The 17,128-nt window shown below is 46.9% G+C and overlaps 1 protein-coding gene across 3 annotated transcripts in view; it reads right to left on the minus strand.

Annotated features, from left to right (window-relative positions):
* The window catches only part of LOC137424159 (coiled-coil domain-containing protein 149), a 144,982-nt gene that overhangs the window by 30,270 nt on the left and 97,584 nt on the right, over positions 1-17,128 (minus strand). For all 3 annotated transcript variants that reach the window (XM_078774592.1, XM_078774594.1, XM_068111624.2), the window contains exons 2-3: positions 7,281-7,442; positions 4,317-4,355 (exon numbers count right to left, since the gene is read on the minus strand). In XM_078774592.1, the coding sequence (XP_078630718.1) occupies positions 4,317-4,355; positions 7,281-7,340 (99 nt within the window). In that variant the 5' untranslated portion in view covers positions 7,341-7,442. The remainder of the gene's footprint in view (positions 1-4,316; positions 4,356-7,280; positions 7,443-17,128) is intronic.

A 17,128-nucleotide genomic window follows, 5' to 3' on the forward strand; every position in this document is an offset into this window, starting at 1 on the left:
CTTATCTTTTTAAGGGTTTTTTTATGCCTCCGCTGACGAAGTCGCAGGAGGCATTATGTTTTCAGGTTGTCCATCCGGCTGTCCGTCGGTCCGTCCGTGACAGGTTTTCGTTACCGCGACAACATGAGAACGGTTAAAGGGACCTTAGTCAAACTTGGTGCAGGGTATGAATGATATTATATGATTAATGCTGAAGATGATAATAATAGGATTAATTTGCAGGTATAATGAGGTAATATGACAAGGTATCTCTCTTCTCTTCTATTCTCTTCTCTTCTCTTTTCTCTCTTCTCTCGATCTCTCTATTATAAAAGAAAGTTTTTGTTTGTTTGTCTGCACAAGCTAATCTCCTGAACGGTGAAAGATAGGAGGAAACCTCTAATACAAAGAATGTCGGGACGGGCCCCGCGAAGGTTATAGGCGAGGTGGCGGGGCCAGTCGAGGTCAACCTCAGCCGAGCTGGGCCCATTTCACAATTAAAAGCTGAGCTGAATTATAGTAGTCAATTGTCTACGGCTGCGAGTAAAAGCTGAATTATAGTAGTAAATTCATTCAAAAAGAACCAAAAATGTCGGGATGGGCCCGGGAAGGTTATAGGCTAGGTGGCAGGGCTGGTCGAGGCCCACCTCAGCCGAGCTGGGCCCATTTCACAATTAAAAGCTGAGCTGAATTATAGTAGTCAATCGTCTACGGCCGGGAGTAAAAGCTGAATTATAGTAGTAAATTCATTCAAAAAGAACCAAAAATGTCGGGACGGGCCCCGGGAAGGTTATAGGCTAGGTGGCAGGGCCGGTCGAGGCCGCATCGGCCGGGCTGGGCCCATTTCGCAATTGAAAGCTGAGCTGAATTATAGTAGTCAATCTTTTACGGCCGTGGGTAAAAGCTGAATTATGGTAGTAAATTCATTCAAAAAGAACCAAAAATATCGGGGCGGGCCCCGGGAAGCTTATAGGCTAGGTGGCAGGGCCGGTCAAGGCCGCATCGGCCGGGCTGGGCCCATTTCGCAATTAAAATATGAGCTGAATTATAGTAGTCAATCTTCTACAGCCGCGAGTAAAACCTGAATTATAGTAGTAAATTAATTCAAAAATAACCCGGCCAACGCCGGGTGCTTTCAGCTAGTATATAATAAGGTAATAATAATAATAATAATAATAATAATAATAATAACAATAAGGTAATAATAATTAATCGGTATAATCTCTCTATATTATAAAAGAAAGTTTTTGTTTGTCTGCGCAAGCTAATCTCCTGAACGGTGAACGATAGGAGGAAACCTCTAATACAAAAAATGACGGGATGGGCCCCGGGAAGGTTTTAGGCTAGGTGGCCTTGGCCTGTTGAGGCCGCTTCGGCTGGGCCGGGCCCATTTCGCAATTAAAATCTGAGCTGAATTATCGTAGTCAATCTTCTACGGCCGCGGGTAAAAGCTGAATTATGGTAGTAAATTCATTCAAAAAGAACCAAAAATGTCGGGACAGGCCCCGGGAAGGTTATAGGCAAGGTGGCGAGGCTGGTCGAGGTCCACCTCGGCCGAGCTGAGCCCATTTCACAATTAAAAGCTGAGCTGAATTATAGTCGTCAATCGTCTACGGCCGCGAGTAAAAGCTGAATTATAGTAGTACATTCATTCAAAAAGAACCAAAAATGTCGGGACAGGCCCCGGGAAGGTGATAGGCTAGGTGGCGAGGCCGGTCGAGGCCACATCGGCCGGGCTGGGCCCATTTCGCAATTAAAAGCTGAGCTGAATTATAGTAGTCAATCGTCTACGGCCGCGAGTAAAAGCTGAATTATAGTAGTAAATTCATTCAAAAAGACCCAAAAATGTCGGGACGGGCCCCGGGAAGGTTATAGGCTAGGTGGCGAGGCCGGTCAAAGCCCACCTCGGCCGAGCTGGGCCCATTTCACAATTAAAAGCTGAGCTGATTTGTAGTAGTCATTCTTCTATGGCCGCGAGTAAAAGCTGAATTATAGTAGTAAATTCATTCAAAAAGACCCAAAAATGTCGGGACGGGCCCCGGGAAGGTTATAGGCTAGGTGGCGAGGCCGGTCGAGGCTGCATCGGCCGGGCTGGGCCCATTTCGCAATTAAAAGCTGAGCTGAATTATAGTAGTCAATCTTCTATGGCCGCGAGTAAAAGCTGAATTATAGTAGTAAATTCATTCAAAAATAACCCGGGCAACGCCGGGTGCTTTCAGCTAGTATATAATAAGGTAATAATAATGATAATAATAATAAGGTAATAATAATAGGTATAATCTCTCTGCATTATAAAAGAAAGTTTTTGTTTGTTTGTCTGCGCAAGCTAATCTCCTGAACGGTGAAAGATAGGAGGAAACCTCTAATACAAAAAATGTCGGGACCGGCCCCGGGAAGGTTTTAGGCCAAGTGGCGAGGCCGGTTGAGGCCGCTTCGGCCTGGCCGGGCCCATTTCGCAATTAAAAGCTGAGCTGAATTATCGCAGTCAATCTTCTACGGCCGCGAGTAAAAGCTGAATTATAGTAGTAAATTCATTCAAAAAGAACCAAAAATGTCGGGACGGGCCCCGGGAAGGTTATAGGCTAGGTGCCGAAGCCGGTCGAGGCCGCATCGGCCAGGCTGGGCCCATTTCGCAATTAAAAGCTGAGCTGAATTATAGTAGTCAATCTTCTACGGCCACGAGTAAAAGCTGAATTATAGTTGTAAATTCATTCACAAATAACCCGGGCAACGCCGCGTGCTTTCAGCTAGTATATAATAAGGCAATAATGTAATGAGGTATAATGAGATAATATGATGATAATACGATTAATATGCAGGTATAATGAGGGAAAGACGAACTGATTCGATTTTGGGGTCAAGAGGTCAAAGGTCAGAGTCTGTAATAGGTCTACAACTTGAGAACGGCTGAAGTGATCCAATTCAAACTTAGTACAAATATGTATAATGATGTAAAGGTTAACTGATTAGATTTTGGGGTCATAGGTCCAAGGTCAAAGTCTAATAGGTCTATAACTTGAGAATGGCTGAAGTGATCCAATTCAAACTTAGTACAAGTATGTATAATGATGTAAAGGTTAACTTATTAGATTTGGGGGTCCCAAGGTCAATGGCCAAAGGTCATGTTAGGTAAAAATGTGAGAACTTGTGAATAGCTGAAGGGATTTAAATTAAAACTTGGTACAGGTATGTATAATGATGTAAACATGAACTGATTAAATTTTGGGGTCAATAGGTCAAAGGTCATGTCAGGTAAAAATGTGCTAACTTGGGCACAGCTGAATGCATTTAAATCAAACTTGATACAAGTATTATAATGATGTAACAATGTGGGTGGAGGCAGATCAGTTGACATTGTGACGTCGAAGAGTGCCGTTCTAGTTTTCTTTGATCTAATATGGCAGTCAGATGACGTGACCAATGACATCATAAATTTTCATTCTCCAACATAATTGTTGCGCAGATAACACTCAATAAATTTCAAACTGATCAGACTAAGTGTTGTACTTGTCAAATAATGACGTCATAATTAAGGTACGAATGACATCTTCAGAAACATAACTTATTCCCCATGGGGAGTACTTCACAATGAGCCATGTTTCAATTTTTTCCATGGAGCAGTTTTCAGTGATATAGAAGTGTAATGTTTTTTCCAAGATGGCGTCTGTACCACGTGACCTATGACATAATAATTATCACTAAAAAAATTATACAGGAGGAGGCGCTCCTATGATGCAAAATTTTCTGTCAACCAGAATAACGCTTGCTGAGAAAATGAATTTTAAAAATGCAGACATGTACGTACGCCTCACGTACACACGCAACCAATTGCTTAAAACCGCTTTTCACTTCGCAAGCGCAGGGTAATTATTTTTTATGCTACATCTTACCATCTCCGACTACATTCCACCTTTAATACCACATACCACCTTGAATTGCTCTCTTATTTCTAGACACTTTACCATCTCCACTACCTACATATTTATTTATTTAGATGTAAAATCTACATGTCTCATTTTAAGGTGTGGTTGGGTACTATGTCCTCGATGAGGTATGGTTCCTGGAGGGAGACATTAAGTGTTTAGTCTTGGTGTCTGTGGTGTCCTGCCTTTTGGAAGAAAGAAAAACAGTTCGTTTTCATTATGAGACAGAATTTCAAGTGCTACAAGTTGGTTAATATGACGAGTTGGCTACACCAGGAACCATCAGCGATCTCCAATCGCAGCCCTCTGTGCAGCTTCTGTGCAGCATGGTGCAGAAAATAACTTGTCGATTGCCATCATCTGTCCATTTCTCTGAATGACAATCTGGTTCCCAACATGATGTCATGCACGCACCTCATTACGCTTTTCCTGGGGAAGTGTAGGATCACCTTCCTGGAAACAACAGCAATACAGATTTTTCCAATGTTTTTCATCAAATTGCATTCACTGAATTTAATAATACACTCATACTTTGACAACAAACTTGCTGCTGTCGATTTAACAGGATTAACTTTGATTAGGAACCACATACACATTATGAGCACAAAGGGAGAGGGAGCCAGGAGGTGGTAGGAGTAATTGAGAGACAAAAAATTAATTAAATTTCCTCACAACCCAAAATGCAATGCAGTGTAAAATATTGGACGAAATCAACAGGGCATTGATCGAGGTAGGCTAACCCACGTGGGAAGCAAGGAAAACCTGACATTTTTGGCGTTAACCCCTCGTCAGAGTAAAAGATGGCTTTCTTCGTCACATTCATCAGAATCGCTCACATTCTCTCCTGGACCTAGCAGTCTTAAACTTGCCTTAGTTTGCTCTGACGAATATTCTCCATGGCCATCTTCTGAAAGATACAAATGCATCTGGAAACTTAACAACCCAGACTGGTCTGTTCGACAGTATGCCATCTCCATAAAAAAGCTGGTCAACCATTCCCTAACCACCAGACATTTAAAAGTACCTGGGAATGATTCCTCAGAGGAAATGTGGGAAATTGGACACTGTTCACATATGTATTATACAAGGACATGGATCAGAATAAAGTGTGTGTCACAGTGCAAAAATGGGTTTTTCCTGCACACGCAAGCATGATGGCACCACTGATGCCAAGGATTCAATGTTCTCTGCTGGACAAAGATATACCGATTCAAATATTGAGTGCATATGGAAATATACAGGAAAAAAAGAAATCAAAAGGAATGCACAGATGGTGGGTACACCCCCTACTCAAAAAGATCCATGAGCAGGACATCGAGAGAGCTAGTGATTTTTCCATTTCAAAAAAGTGCCTTTCCCATTTAAAAAAAACCTAAATCCCATTTCCAAAAAACCTAAATTCCATTTCAGAAAATAAATTCCATTTCATGTTATCCCTCGTGGTAGCCCCTGAATCCCGGTTCCGTAACAATATAAATATGTTGAGGGAGGAGGGTTGCCATTGCTTCCGATGCACATTTTGATATACCTTTTTGATATTTTGATATTTTGATATACCATGAATAGTTGAAGACGGCCAACTTTGGTGGGTCAAATGCTTTTCATTGACCAAGTAATTTTTACAGATTGTCGACCATAAAACTTCATAGAAATCCTCTGTCGTTCAAAGTTTTTCTCCTGCCTCACACCTTGCCCTTATTTGATGCCATGGAAAACAAGTCCCTCAAGATCATTGAGGTCTCCTATGATGAAGCGAGTGTCTGGGCCTGTTACTTTCACAACGTAGGCAGGTTGATGCCCTCTCCTTTTTGGTCTTGCACACTTTCCCCTCTCTTGGCTCTGTCCTCCGTGGTTTTTGAATGGCGCACAAGGTCTGACAGTAAACCCCTTCTCGTCAAGCTCCCAAAATCCAGGCTCACTGCTCACCTCAACTCATTGAGAGGTTCTTTTTTCTCACCTGTGGAACCAACTTCCCCAGTCTTTTCAGTCCCTGTCTTCCCTCCAGGGCTTAAAGTCAGCTGTTCACCACTACCTTAGGTCATCGTCCATCCATAATCATGATATATTTTATCCCATATGGGCCCATTCCCAAGTTTTTGTGATTTTTCCCTTCTCCTTCAACTCTCTCCGTTCTCAGTCAGTTTGCTACTCTTCTGTTTCATCCCCGCTTACTCCTTCCTCTTGGAGCCTGGTATTGGCTTAGCGGTTAGGGTACTGTCTTGGGATCCTAGGATCCTGAGTTTGAATCCCGGTCGATCGTTGAATTAACGCCAGGGGGGTTGACAGCCTGTCATCCTTCTGAGGTCGGCAAATTGAGTACCAGATTGCTGGGATGAATGTGCCGGTGTATGCACCGGTTTAGAATAGGTACACCGTATCCCTGCGTGTCGTAAGAGGCGACTAAAGGGTTGGCGTCAGGTAGGGCATCTGACCATAAGAACATTGCCTCAAAAAGGGAACCATGATGATTGCCATGGGGCCCGCAAGGTTGACCCCCGCTCCAGTAGGGAACATGGCCTTAAAAAGGGAATTTTTTTTCTCCTTCCTCTTCTTGCTGCGTTTCACGTTGTTAACCCCCATGCGTCCTTCTCCTTGTCCTTGGCGTTGATGTCACTCTCACATCTACTCTGCTGTTGGTGGTTCCCCCTTTCCATTTTGTTCCCTTTCCATTCTGCTTTGGCTCTTCGATGAATCTCATTCACGTACACAAAATGGCAACAATCAGCCATCTGGTGGCATTGCGTATACGATTTCAATTGCTACCTGGTACAATCAGAATAATCTTATCCTTATCCGCATCTGGATATATGTGAACATAGACATTGATAACCATTCATCACAATTTTTACCGTATACATATATGTGAACTAGCTTTTGTCTGCCTCCTGCCGTGTCTTTTCTATCCTGTGATGTTTGTGCTCTTGTCTGCCTCCATCATTTATAGCGCTTCCACAAGCGATAAGATTAAATAAATAAATAAATAAAAATACCTCTCTGCTTCAACTACTCACCTTTGTGGCAAAAACAGAATGACTGGAATGACCAGAATGTTTGAAATTTCTTCAAGATGCATTGCATTCCAGGTTATGGTGAAAATTTCCAGTGATGAAAAGAATAAAGAGAGAGCAGGAATAAAATGTAAAAGGGGTTTAGATGATATAGGAGGGAGGGGAGGAGAATGGAAATGTATTTGACAAGATGGTGAGGGGAGGGGGTGGGTGTCCCTCAAAAACACAACCATTTTTGCACGTGCATCCGGCCATAAAACATTGCTTCAAAAAGGGGACAAAGGTGCCCGAAAAGGCCAACCCCTGCTCTGCTGGGAAAATGGCCTCTAAAGGTGGTTCAATATTTAAATGGGTTTGGTAAATGACATACCACAATTTCTCTGTACTTGTGCTTGAGTGTCTGGTGGCGTTCTCGGAGCTGGTTTGCCATGAGCTTGTATTGATCACGTTCCTGCTGACATGAGTCCAGCTCTTCGGAGAGGATCAGCAAAGCCTCTTTTTTGCTTTCTAGCTTACGCTTGCAGACCAGAAGCTGTTCATGGAGCAAAAGAGATGCACTGTAATGTCAAACATCGACGTACAGACATTCACAAAAAAAAAATTTTTTTTTTAACAAAAACACACAACAAATCAGAATACCTCATCATCATAAAGGATAACAAGGAGCTGCTACTCTATGTCCCACACATTTTGGGTGGTTGGCTGTCTGTCACTGTCACTGTCACACACACACTGTCACACACACACTGTCACACACACACTGTCACACACACACTGTCACACACACACTGTCACACACACACTGTCACACACACACTGTCACACACACACTGTCACACACACACACACACACACACACACACACACACACACACACACACACACACACACACACACACACGATATTTGGCAGACCCGAGTGAAAGGGGGACAAAGATTTGGTGGACCCGAGTGAAAGGGGGCCTGAGATTTGGCGGACCCGAGTAAAATGGGGGGAGGAGGGGGTGCTGAGATTTGGCGGACCTGAGTGGAATGGGGCCTGAAAAAAGATGACAGTGGCGGTGACGCATGTATGCACATGTGCACACTCACACAGTGCATTTTTTGTGGTTTACACATACACGATTATGGTTTATACACATGTTTTGCATGACCTCGATGAGGTATGTGGAAGTCAGTGGTGTCCTTTTCACATAGTGAAAATGTATCCAAGTTGAACCCAGGTGTGATGCTCACTTGAACCACTGAGAGGCGTCTATAAGAACTCGGACGTCCGCGGCTCCGGGCCACTCCTGCGACATTTAATCTATGACATGTAGACTCGGATGGTGCGTATATGCAGATACTCTAGGCTTGCTTGCATTGACTAATATTATCGATCCTTTCTATATGATGCCATGATCCTGATATATATATATTGCATGATTGTATTCTACAGGATGTTGCCAGAGATCAGATTATCATTAAACCTACCTACGGGACAAAGTTGTGGACTTGATTGATTTCCACTACAATTAATGATAATCTGTCTCGCTGTCCACTCGAGAACAAGAGGCGAACGAGGACGACATGGCGGGACACAGGATGATTCAGGTGCCGCTATTCGCTGCCGACCCACAAGCAGCGGATTCGGGCTCGGAGCTGACGCATTGGCTAAAGACTTTGGACAATCAGTTCAAAGCCCAGGACACCGCTGTCACTGATGAAACGAAATTAGATGTACTCCAGACTAAAGTACATCATAGTGTTTACCGGGGAATCGAACAGTGTACAACATTCAATGCAGCTGTGATCGAGCTGAAACGAATTTACATTAAGAAACGAAGTGTGGTTTATTCCCGGCATCTGCTCGCAATGCGGAATCAACAGCCCACTGAGACGCTGGATCATTTTGCACAAGAGCTGCGACGTCTGCTTGCCGATAGTGCTCCGGAGGTACGCACACATGAGCAAGTACAAGATGACCTTGTACGCAATTCTTTTGTCTCAGGGCTCAGCTCCTCAACCGTTAGACAAAGACTTCTTGAAGCTGAGGACTTGACGTTCACGGAAGCTTTACGGCTAGCTCACGTCTACACTCAGGCTCGGGAACAATCTGACGCGTATGACCACACGCGCGTCACTGCGGGGACGTCTCGTCAAGCTCGTCCGGAGAGAGCTACCGCCGAGGACGCGGGAGCAGACTCGACATCACTGCCGGAACCCCTGGCCTCTCACGGGGAGAACCCAGATCCAGGCTTGGCGGCAGCCGCAGCTGCAGGACCAAAGCCTGGACGAAACGCTACGTGTTACTTCTGCGGGAATCGACAACCATCCCAGGTCGGCGTGCCCGGCTCGGGAAGCGATATGTCATTTGTGTTCGACCAAGGGGCACTTTGCAAAAGTTTGCCGGAAAGCTGCGCGGGGCAAACGAACTCACTCGACGTTGAATGTGCTTATCGCCGAGCAAAAGGGCCGAGCACAGAGCGGGGTGCCTCACCCGACTTTGATGAGAGGCGCACCTCCTCGTGGGCCCCTGGCTGCGCGCTCGACCTTGGTGAGATTCATCGGGCCGACAAAACAAATGGCGCAAACACGACCGAACGCGGAGCGACCGTCCTTGGCCGGAATCCGAACGTCTCATGATGGCTTTGAGACTCCGCGCGTGACACGAGCGCCATCCGAAGGCTGCTTGTATGAACTACAAGCTCCTGCTTCGGCACGGAAAACTGCAGTTAGCTTTGAAACTACGCACTTGACATGAGCGCCATCCGGAGGCTGCTCGAACGAACGAAGAACTTTAGCTGGCATTGGATCTACACGCGAGGCGCGAACATCTCACTCGGATGGCTCGATACCTGCAGGACCACCTGGCCTGGCTCAGGCCATTATCCCACTTATCATCGAGGGAATTTTTGCTCGGGCTTTAATCGATACGGGGTCCACAGATAGTTATGTCGATCATCGACTGGTGCAAAAACATGGATGGCCGATCCTTGGGACAAGACGTCGGATCTTTATGGCCTCTCAAGGGCTTAGGCTCAGCACAAAAGGGGCAATGTCGATTGAAGCTTGTGATAAAGGGACGAATATTTCCAGATGTACATCTCATGGTCTTACCAACATTATGTGCTGATACTTTGCTAGGACATGATTTTCTTGACATGGACGTTTGGAAATGGAATTTGGTGGTACTGATACGCTTGCTGTGTGCGCTCTTGCAGGGATGGAAATTGAGCCTCTGTCGCTGTTCCCCAATATGACTACGGACTGCACACCTGTAGTGGTAAAATTGCGGCGCTACTCACGAGCTGACGCGCAATTCATTGCGGAAGAAACGGCCCAGCTCTTAAAGGAAGGTATCATAGAACCTAGCCGGTCACCGTGGCAGGCCCAGGTCTTGGTGGTACGAAGTGAAGCGCATCGCAAACGCATGGTAATCGACTATTCGCAGACGATTAATTGATTTACACAGCCGGACGCCTACCCCCTTCCGGGGATGGACGCCCTGGTTCGACAGGTGGCCCAGTACTCGGTCTAGAGCACTCTTGATCTGCGTAGTGCGTATCATCAAATCCCCATCTCCGGGGCCGACCGCATCTCTACCGCGTTTGAATTGGGTCAAAGGTTATACCAGTTCACCCGACTACCTTTTGGGGTCACGAACGGGGTTCTTGTTTTCAGAGGGCTATGGACGACCTCATCGCTAAGGAGAACTTGACCGACGTCTTTGTATATCTGGACAATCTTACAGTTTGCGGGCATGACCAGGGGCATCATGATGCAAATCTGAAGCGCTTCCTCGAGGTCACGCAGAGGTATCGCCTAACCATGAATGAGGCAAAGTGTCGTTACTCCATGTGCATGATAGATCATCTGGGGTACACCGTGACCCATGGCTCAGTTGCTCCAGATAAGGAGCGTCTGCGACCCTTGCTCGATATGGCCCCGCCCTGTGATCGAGCTTCGCTGAAGCGTGCTCTTGGGCTGATCGCCCATTATTCTAAGTGGGTGCAAAATTTCTCTGCGAAACTCCGCCCAATTGTGGCCTGCAAAGCGTTCCCCATGAGCCCTGCCGCCATGGCTGCTTTTCGGGGCTTTACGTCCGACATCGCTGGCGCCGCTGTGGCGACGATTGACGAGCACAAATCTTTCGTTTTGGAAAGTGATGCCTCGGATCATGCGATAGCAGCGACTCTCTCATGGGGGGGGGGGGGGGGGGCGCCTTGTGGCTTTCTTTTCGCGGACTCTCACCTCCGCTGAGCGGAGGCATTCGTCTGTCGAAAAGGAAGCGTACGTGATCGTCGAGTCGATTCGGCGTGGGCGTCCGTACTTGCTCGGGCGACGCTTCCAAATCATCACGGACCAACAGAGCGTTGCGTTTATGTACGACACCTTACATGCTCAACGCATTAATAGTAAGGGAAACATATGAAAATCTGTTACCTAAATTGTTACCAAAAAATTTCTTCACCAATATGTTTGTAAAGGTGTGTAATAACATGTGTTAAAATGTTGAAGGTCAACTCCCGTGGGAAACCCAGAAAAAAAGCTGTTGAATTCGGGTACCGAAAAATTATTTTCGAGAATTTTTATTTTTTTTAATCGGCCCTTAAATAACTTATGAGGGGTCAAATAAGGGTTTTTCATGATTCTGAGTTGATTGTTAACATTTATATTTCACCACAGACACTCCTTTGTGGAAAAATAATTTCTAAATATATCTCATTTTCTACTTTGCAGGACATGGAGTCTAGCAATATGGATGAAGACGTTACTCCACCTGTGCTCAATTGCTTCATCTGTGCACGCTCGGATACACCAGCTGAAAGGCTCATACAGGCAACTCCAAAGGGATACTCAACTTTATTGAAACAAGCAGAAACTGTCGAAAATGTTACTGTTGTGGAACGTATGAAGGAGGCTCAAAAGGAAGGAAAACTGAGGTACCACCAGAAGTGTAAAAATGATCTGTACAACAACTTTGTTGCAACCACCAAGAAGTCAGCTCAAGCATCAAAGGCAGAGAAAGAGTCATCAAAGTTGAAGAGAAGACGCACTACTTGTGAGTTCAGTTCATCAACTGGCTGCAGTTCTAGAAGATCACAGTCAGTTGACCTCCTGTATAAGGATGTATGCATTCTTTGCAACCAACCAGCCCAGCTCTACAAAAATAATCCAGCACAAGCTAGAAAGAAATACAGAGTGCCAGATAATTTGACTGCAGATACACTGAAGGCAAGCTTGCTGAAGACAGCACGGAGTCGCGGGGATGACTGGGGCACTGAAGTCACTGAACACCTGGAAGGGATCAACGACTTGATCAGTCACCAGAGAAGAGCCTTTCTTATTCAAAGCATTGGCTAAAGATAAAACTTCTAGAGAAATACGAAGACACCTTGTATTTCACAACACAGGAAAGAAGGGCAGATGTACTCTGTCTCAAAGATGGCACTGACAATATTCTGCGAGAGCATCATGCTAATCTTGACCATGGAGATGAGAAGACTCAGATCATAAAGACGGCACTCAAGTTCATATCCAATGATATTGCCTTGATTGATTTAGGTCCAAAGTCATACCCCACCACACACAGTATGACTGACATCGATAGTCAGCTGACACTTGTTCCTGCAAGCCTTCAGATGTTCTTGAGACCGATTGTCAAGACAGACGAAAGAGTTGCCGTTTGGGCGCAGAATTTTATTAAGGCCTGTCGACCTCGGTCTGGAGTATTGCCACACCAAATGGGGCTTGCCATACAACTTGATCATAGATTTGGGTCAAAATGGATGCTCAACAAGTTCCACCGGCTGGGATACACTGAGTCTTACACGGAGACACAAAACTACAAATACTGCTTCCTTAATAGTAGGAGTGGAGATGATGTTCCAGATACTTCTGGCACTCTTGACACCATTGTGGAGGAAACCGATGAACAGATCAATGATGAGGTTGCGGTTGATGCTGCGCTTGAGGATCAATCAGTGATGACAGCCAAAGTGCCAGCCAGTGAAAGTGAATTGTCAAGTAATGATCAGGTGGTCTTTATGGAGGTTGGGGAAACAAACAATGCAGTCACTCAGTTTGTTGGAGACAATATAGATTTAAACATTGTCTCTATTCACGGAAACACTCCCTTTCACTCAATGGGTTGGATCGAAGTCACCTCTCCGGCACCACCTTTGCCAGATCCACAGACAACAGCAGCTTTCCCCCGGGTGAAGTTGAAGGCACTCGACAAAGCTAAGATCCTGAGAGGAACTGAAGTAAAGATTATTCCATTTACGAACAGGAAACAGATAGGAACGAACGTGATCATGTTTCTCCCCCTCGCTGAGCTTTCCTCCTCCCTGGCTCATGATCAGCCACTCCTCACTCCAGGTGACACACTCTGGGTAGCGGGGTGGGTGATCAAAGCCAACGATCCTGAGTTCCCACACTCCAACTGGAATGGCTGGATGAAGAGAATCCATGCTAATGATGCAAAGCAGAGCACACAGATCGAGTTCCTTCCAGTTATTGAGGGAGACCCTAATGACCTCAACACCATCTTCACCACTCTGAAAGAGTGCATACGGCGCGCTGGGGTCGCTATAGTGACTACATTGGGTGAAATTCGGTACAACATGTTCTCAAGGAAGGCAGCGGCAGGAGTGATCAAACCAGAGACTCTACCTCCAACAGAGGGTGCAGCTGCACAACATTCACTCCGTGCCTACCTGCAGACCCGGGACTGGATCCTTCTACAGAGCATGTCTCTGAACCCCAGTGACTATGGATGGACAATAGGTGTGCATGGGTATGAGCCAGTTCCAACACTGGACCCCACGGCTCCTGAGGAGCTATTGCAGTTCACGAGCTGTAATTGTCATGGAGATTGCAGCAACCGGCGATGCAGCTGCAAGAAGAATGGGGTCACGTGCATCTCAGCCTGTGGAGTCTGTAATGGCATTACATGCAGAAACTGCAGTCATGATGAAGAAGACATAGACAATGACTGTTGAAACTTCTGACATTGTGAATGAGAAATAACTCTTGAGTATTATATATGTATGTGAAATAAAAGCTACTTTGTGTGTAAATGTAAAAGTGAAAATATAAATGTTAACAATCAACTCAGAATCATGAAAAACCCTTATTTGACCCCTCATAAGTTACTTAAGGGCCGATTAAAAAAAAAAAATACTCGAAAATAATTTTTCGGTACCCGAATTCAACAGCTTTTTTTCTGGGTTTCCCACGGGAGTTGAACTTCAACATTTTAACACATGTTATTACACACCGTTACAAACATATTGGTGAAGAAATTTTTTGGTAACAATTTAGTTAACAGATTTGTGAAATATCTCATAAAATGCCCTTACTATAAGAATGAGAAAATCACTCGCTGGCATATCGAACTCGCCGACTTCTGCTACACCATCAAATTTCGCCCGGGGAGGGATAACCTGGTTGCTGACGCCTTATCGTGGCCGGCTATGTGTGCGGGTCTCATGTCTTTGGAGGGTCTGCACGCTTTGCACGACACTATGTGTCATCCTGGGGTGGCGCGTTTCGCTCATTTTGTGCGTAGTCGTAATCTGCCATACTCGGTTGAGGACGTTCGCCGGGTCTGTCGCGACTGCGCTGTATGTGCGGAACTCAAACGGCGTTTTTACAACCCTCCCATGGGGACGCTGGTCAGGGCTACTAGACCGTTGGAGCGATTGGCGATGGATTTCAAAGGGCCACTGCCGGTGTTGAGTAACTCTCGTTAGCTGCTCACTAACGTTGATGAGTACTCTCGATTCCCCTTTGCTTTCACATGCGCAGATATGACGGCCGCCACAGTTATACGGTGCCTGCAGAACCTGTTTTCTATGTTTGGGTATCCGGCCTACGTGCATACCCCTTTTTCGGGTGACACCGTCACAATTTCGGTCTTCGAGGCCGGCCGATAGGCAAAGTGTGACCGGAAGGGACGAGGTTCTCCTGACCACATGGCCCTTGACTTGGTTTGTCCGCACAATGTGGGCGCTTTCAGGATGAACTTTAGCCGGGGAGCGTTTGGGCGCCCCAGTCTGATACTGCCGCCCACGCGCAGAACAACTTGTGAGTGCACGGCGAGGGCAAGGAGGAACTTAACACTTGACACTTAAGCTTAGTTTGAAGTACACCCTGCCAGCGCCCACGGCGGGACGGCAGGGCAACCAGAAGGGACGAGGTTCTCCTGACCACGTGGCCCTCGATCTGGGAAGCGAGAGGCGTTCCATTAGTGGACGCGCCCCTCACGCCCGACTTTTGGGCGGCCCCGGCAGGCCGTGTCCGCACAATGTGGGCGCTTTCAGGATGAACTTTAGCCGGGGAGCGTTTGGGCGCCCCGGTCTGAAACTGCCGCCCACGCGCAGAACAACTTGTGAGTGCACGTGGGTCCCGGCGGTCCCACTGGCCTAGCGCTACCATGTTTAGACAGCGACCTCCGTCCCCGTGTCAAGTGTTAAGTTCCTCCTTGCCCTCGCAAGGGAAAGGCTAGGGTCAAGCTCTTCCAAATTTCCAAACACTAGAAATCGGACGTCTCAAATTAATTAATTATTTGTTAATACATCTCAGTCGCCCGCGACTTCTCTAGCGCGGGCGTCGAACCAGTTCATTTCCGGGCGACCGGGCTGAGTCAGATCGAGGTGCGGTGTTCCTGTCCCAGGAAGTGAGGAGCTTCTTGCTCCAGAATAATGTCGCTTCTAGCTATACCACCTCGTATAGACCACAGGCGAATGGGCAGGTCGAACGCTTCAATAGGATTATATGGAGGGCCGTCACGCTAAGCCTCAGGTCCCTCGGCCGGGGCCTAGATAAATGGGCGTGGTCACTACCTGCGGCGCTGAACTCAATCAGGGCTTTACTATGTACGGCCACCAACCAGACTCCTCACGAACGGCTGTTTCACCACCCAAGGAGCTCGGGTAGTATCCGATCTTTACCGAGTTGGCTCGCTGAGCCAGGGCCGGCCTACCTCAAACGCGCAGTCCGCACGAGCAAGTACGATCCCGTAGTGGATAAGGTGCAGGTACTGCAGGCTAATCCCGAGCATGCTCGCGTGATGATGGCTGATGGACGCGAGTCTACTGTCTCCGTACGCCATCTCGCCCCTTGCGGGGCCATCGACCCTTACAGGGACATCGACAAACCGATTTACGAGTCTATGGACTCTCCCGGGGCTCCGCCTATGGAGCATCTGCCGTCCTTTCCGTCGCCAGATACACCCCTGCCTGAAGGCACTGTGGTGCCCCCTCCGACGCCTGCCCCCAGCGGCTACTCCGACGCGGGGGACTCCGGGCTTGGGGATGTAGTATCCGGTAGTTTCCGGACCCGTGCTGGCAGGGCAATTCGCCGCCCTGACCGCTACGGATGGACCGACTGACATGGACTGACATCGCTACTCTACCAATGCTGTCGCATGCTTGATTCCTGCCCAGCGGCAGTGTAGTTCTAACGGTGGGGAGAATGTAGTGAAAATGTATCCAAGTTGAACCCAGGTGTGATGCTCACTTGAACCACTGAGAGGCGTCTATAAGAACTCGGACGTCCGCGGCTCCGGGCCACTCCTGCGACATTTAATCTATGACATGTAGACTCGGATGGTGCGTATACGCAGATACTCTAGGCTTGCTTGCATTGACTAATATTATCGATCCTTTCTATATGATGCCATGATCCTGATGCTCAATCAGGGCTTTACTATGTACGACCACCAACCAGACTCCTCACGAACGGCTGTTTCACCACCCAAGGAGCTCGGGTAGTATCCGATCTTTACCGAGTTGGCTCGCTGAGCCAGGGCCGGCCTACCTCAAACGCGCAGTCCGCACGAGCAAGTACGATCCCGTAGTGGATAAGGTGCAGGTACTGCAGGCTAATCCCGAGCATGCTCGCGTGATGATGGCTGATGGACGCGAGTCTACTGTCTCCGTACGCCATTGGAGATCAGATATATTGCATCATTGTATTCTACAGGATGTTGCCAGAGATCAGATTAATCATTAAACCTACCTATGGGACAAAGTTGTGGACTTGATTGATTTCCACTACAACCTCATCATCATAAAGGATAACAGGGAGCTGCTACTCTATGTCCCCCACATTTTGGGTGGTTGGCTGTCTGTCACTGTCACACACACACATTAGTAGTGTATATATGTTGCTTCTGGGACACTCTCATTTTCCCATTGACTTACATGTTAATTTTTCCCCTCCCTCATT

Source organism: Myxine glutinosa, chromosome 3, assembly GCF_964187855.1.
Source record: "Myxine glutinosa chromosome 3, kmMyxGlut1.1, whole genome shotgun sequence".
NCBI lineage: Eukaryota > Metazoa > Chordata > Myxini > Myxiniformes > Myxinidae > Myxine > Myxine glutinosa.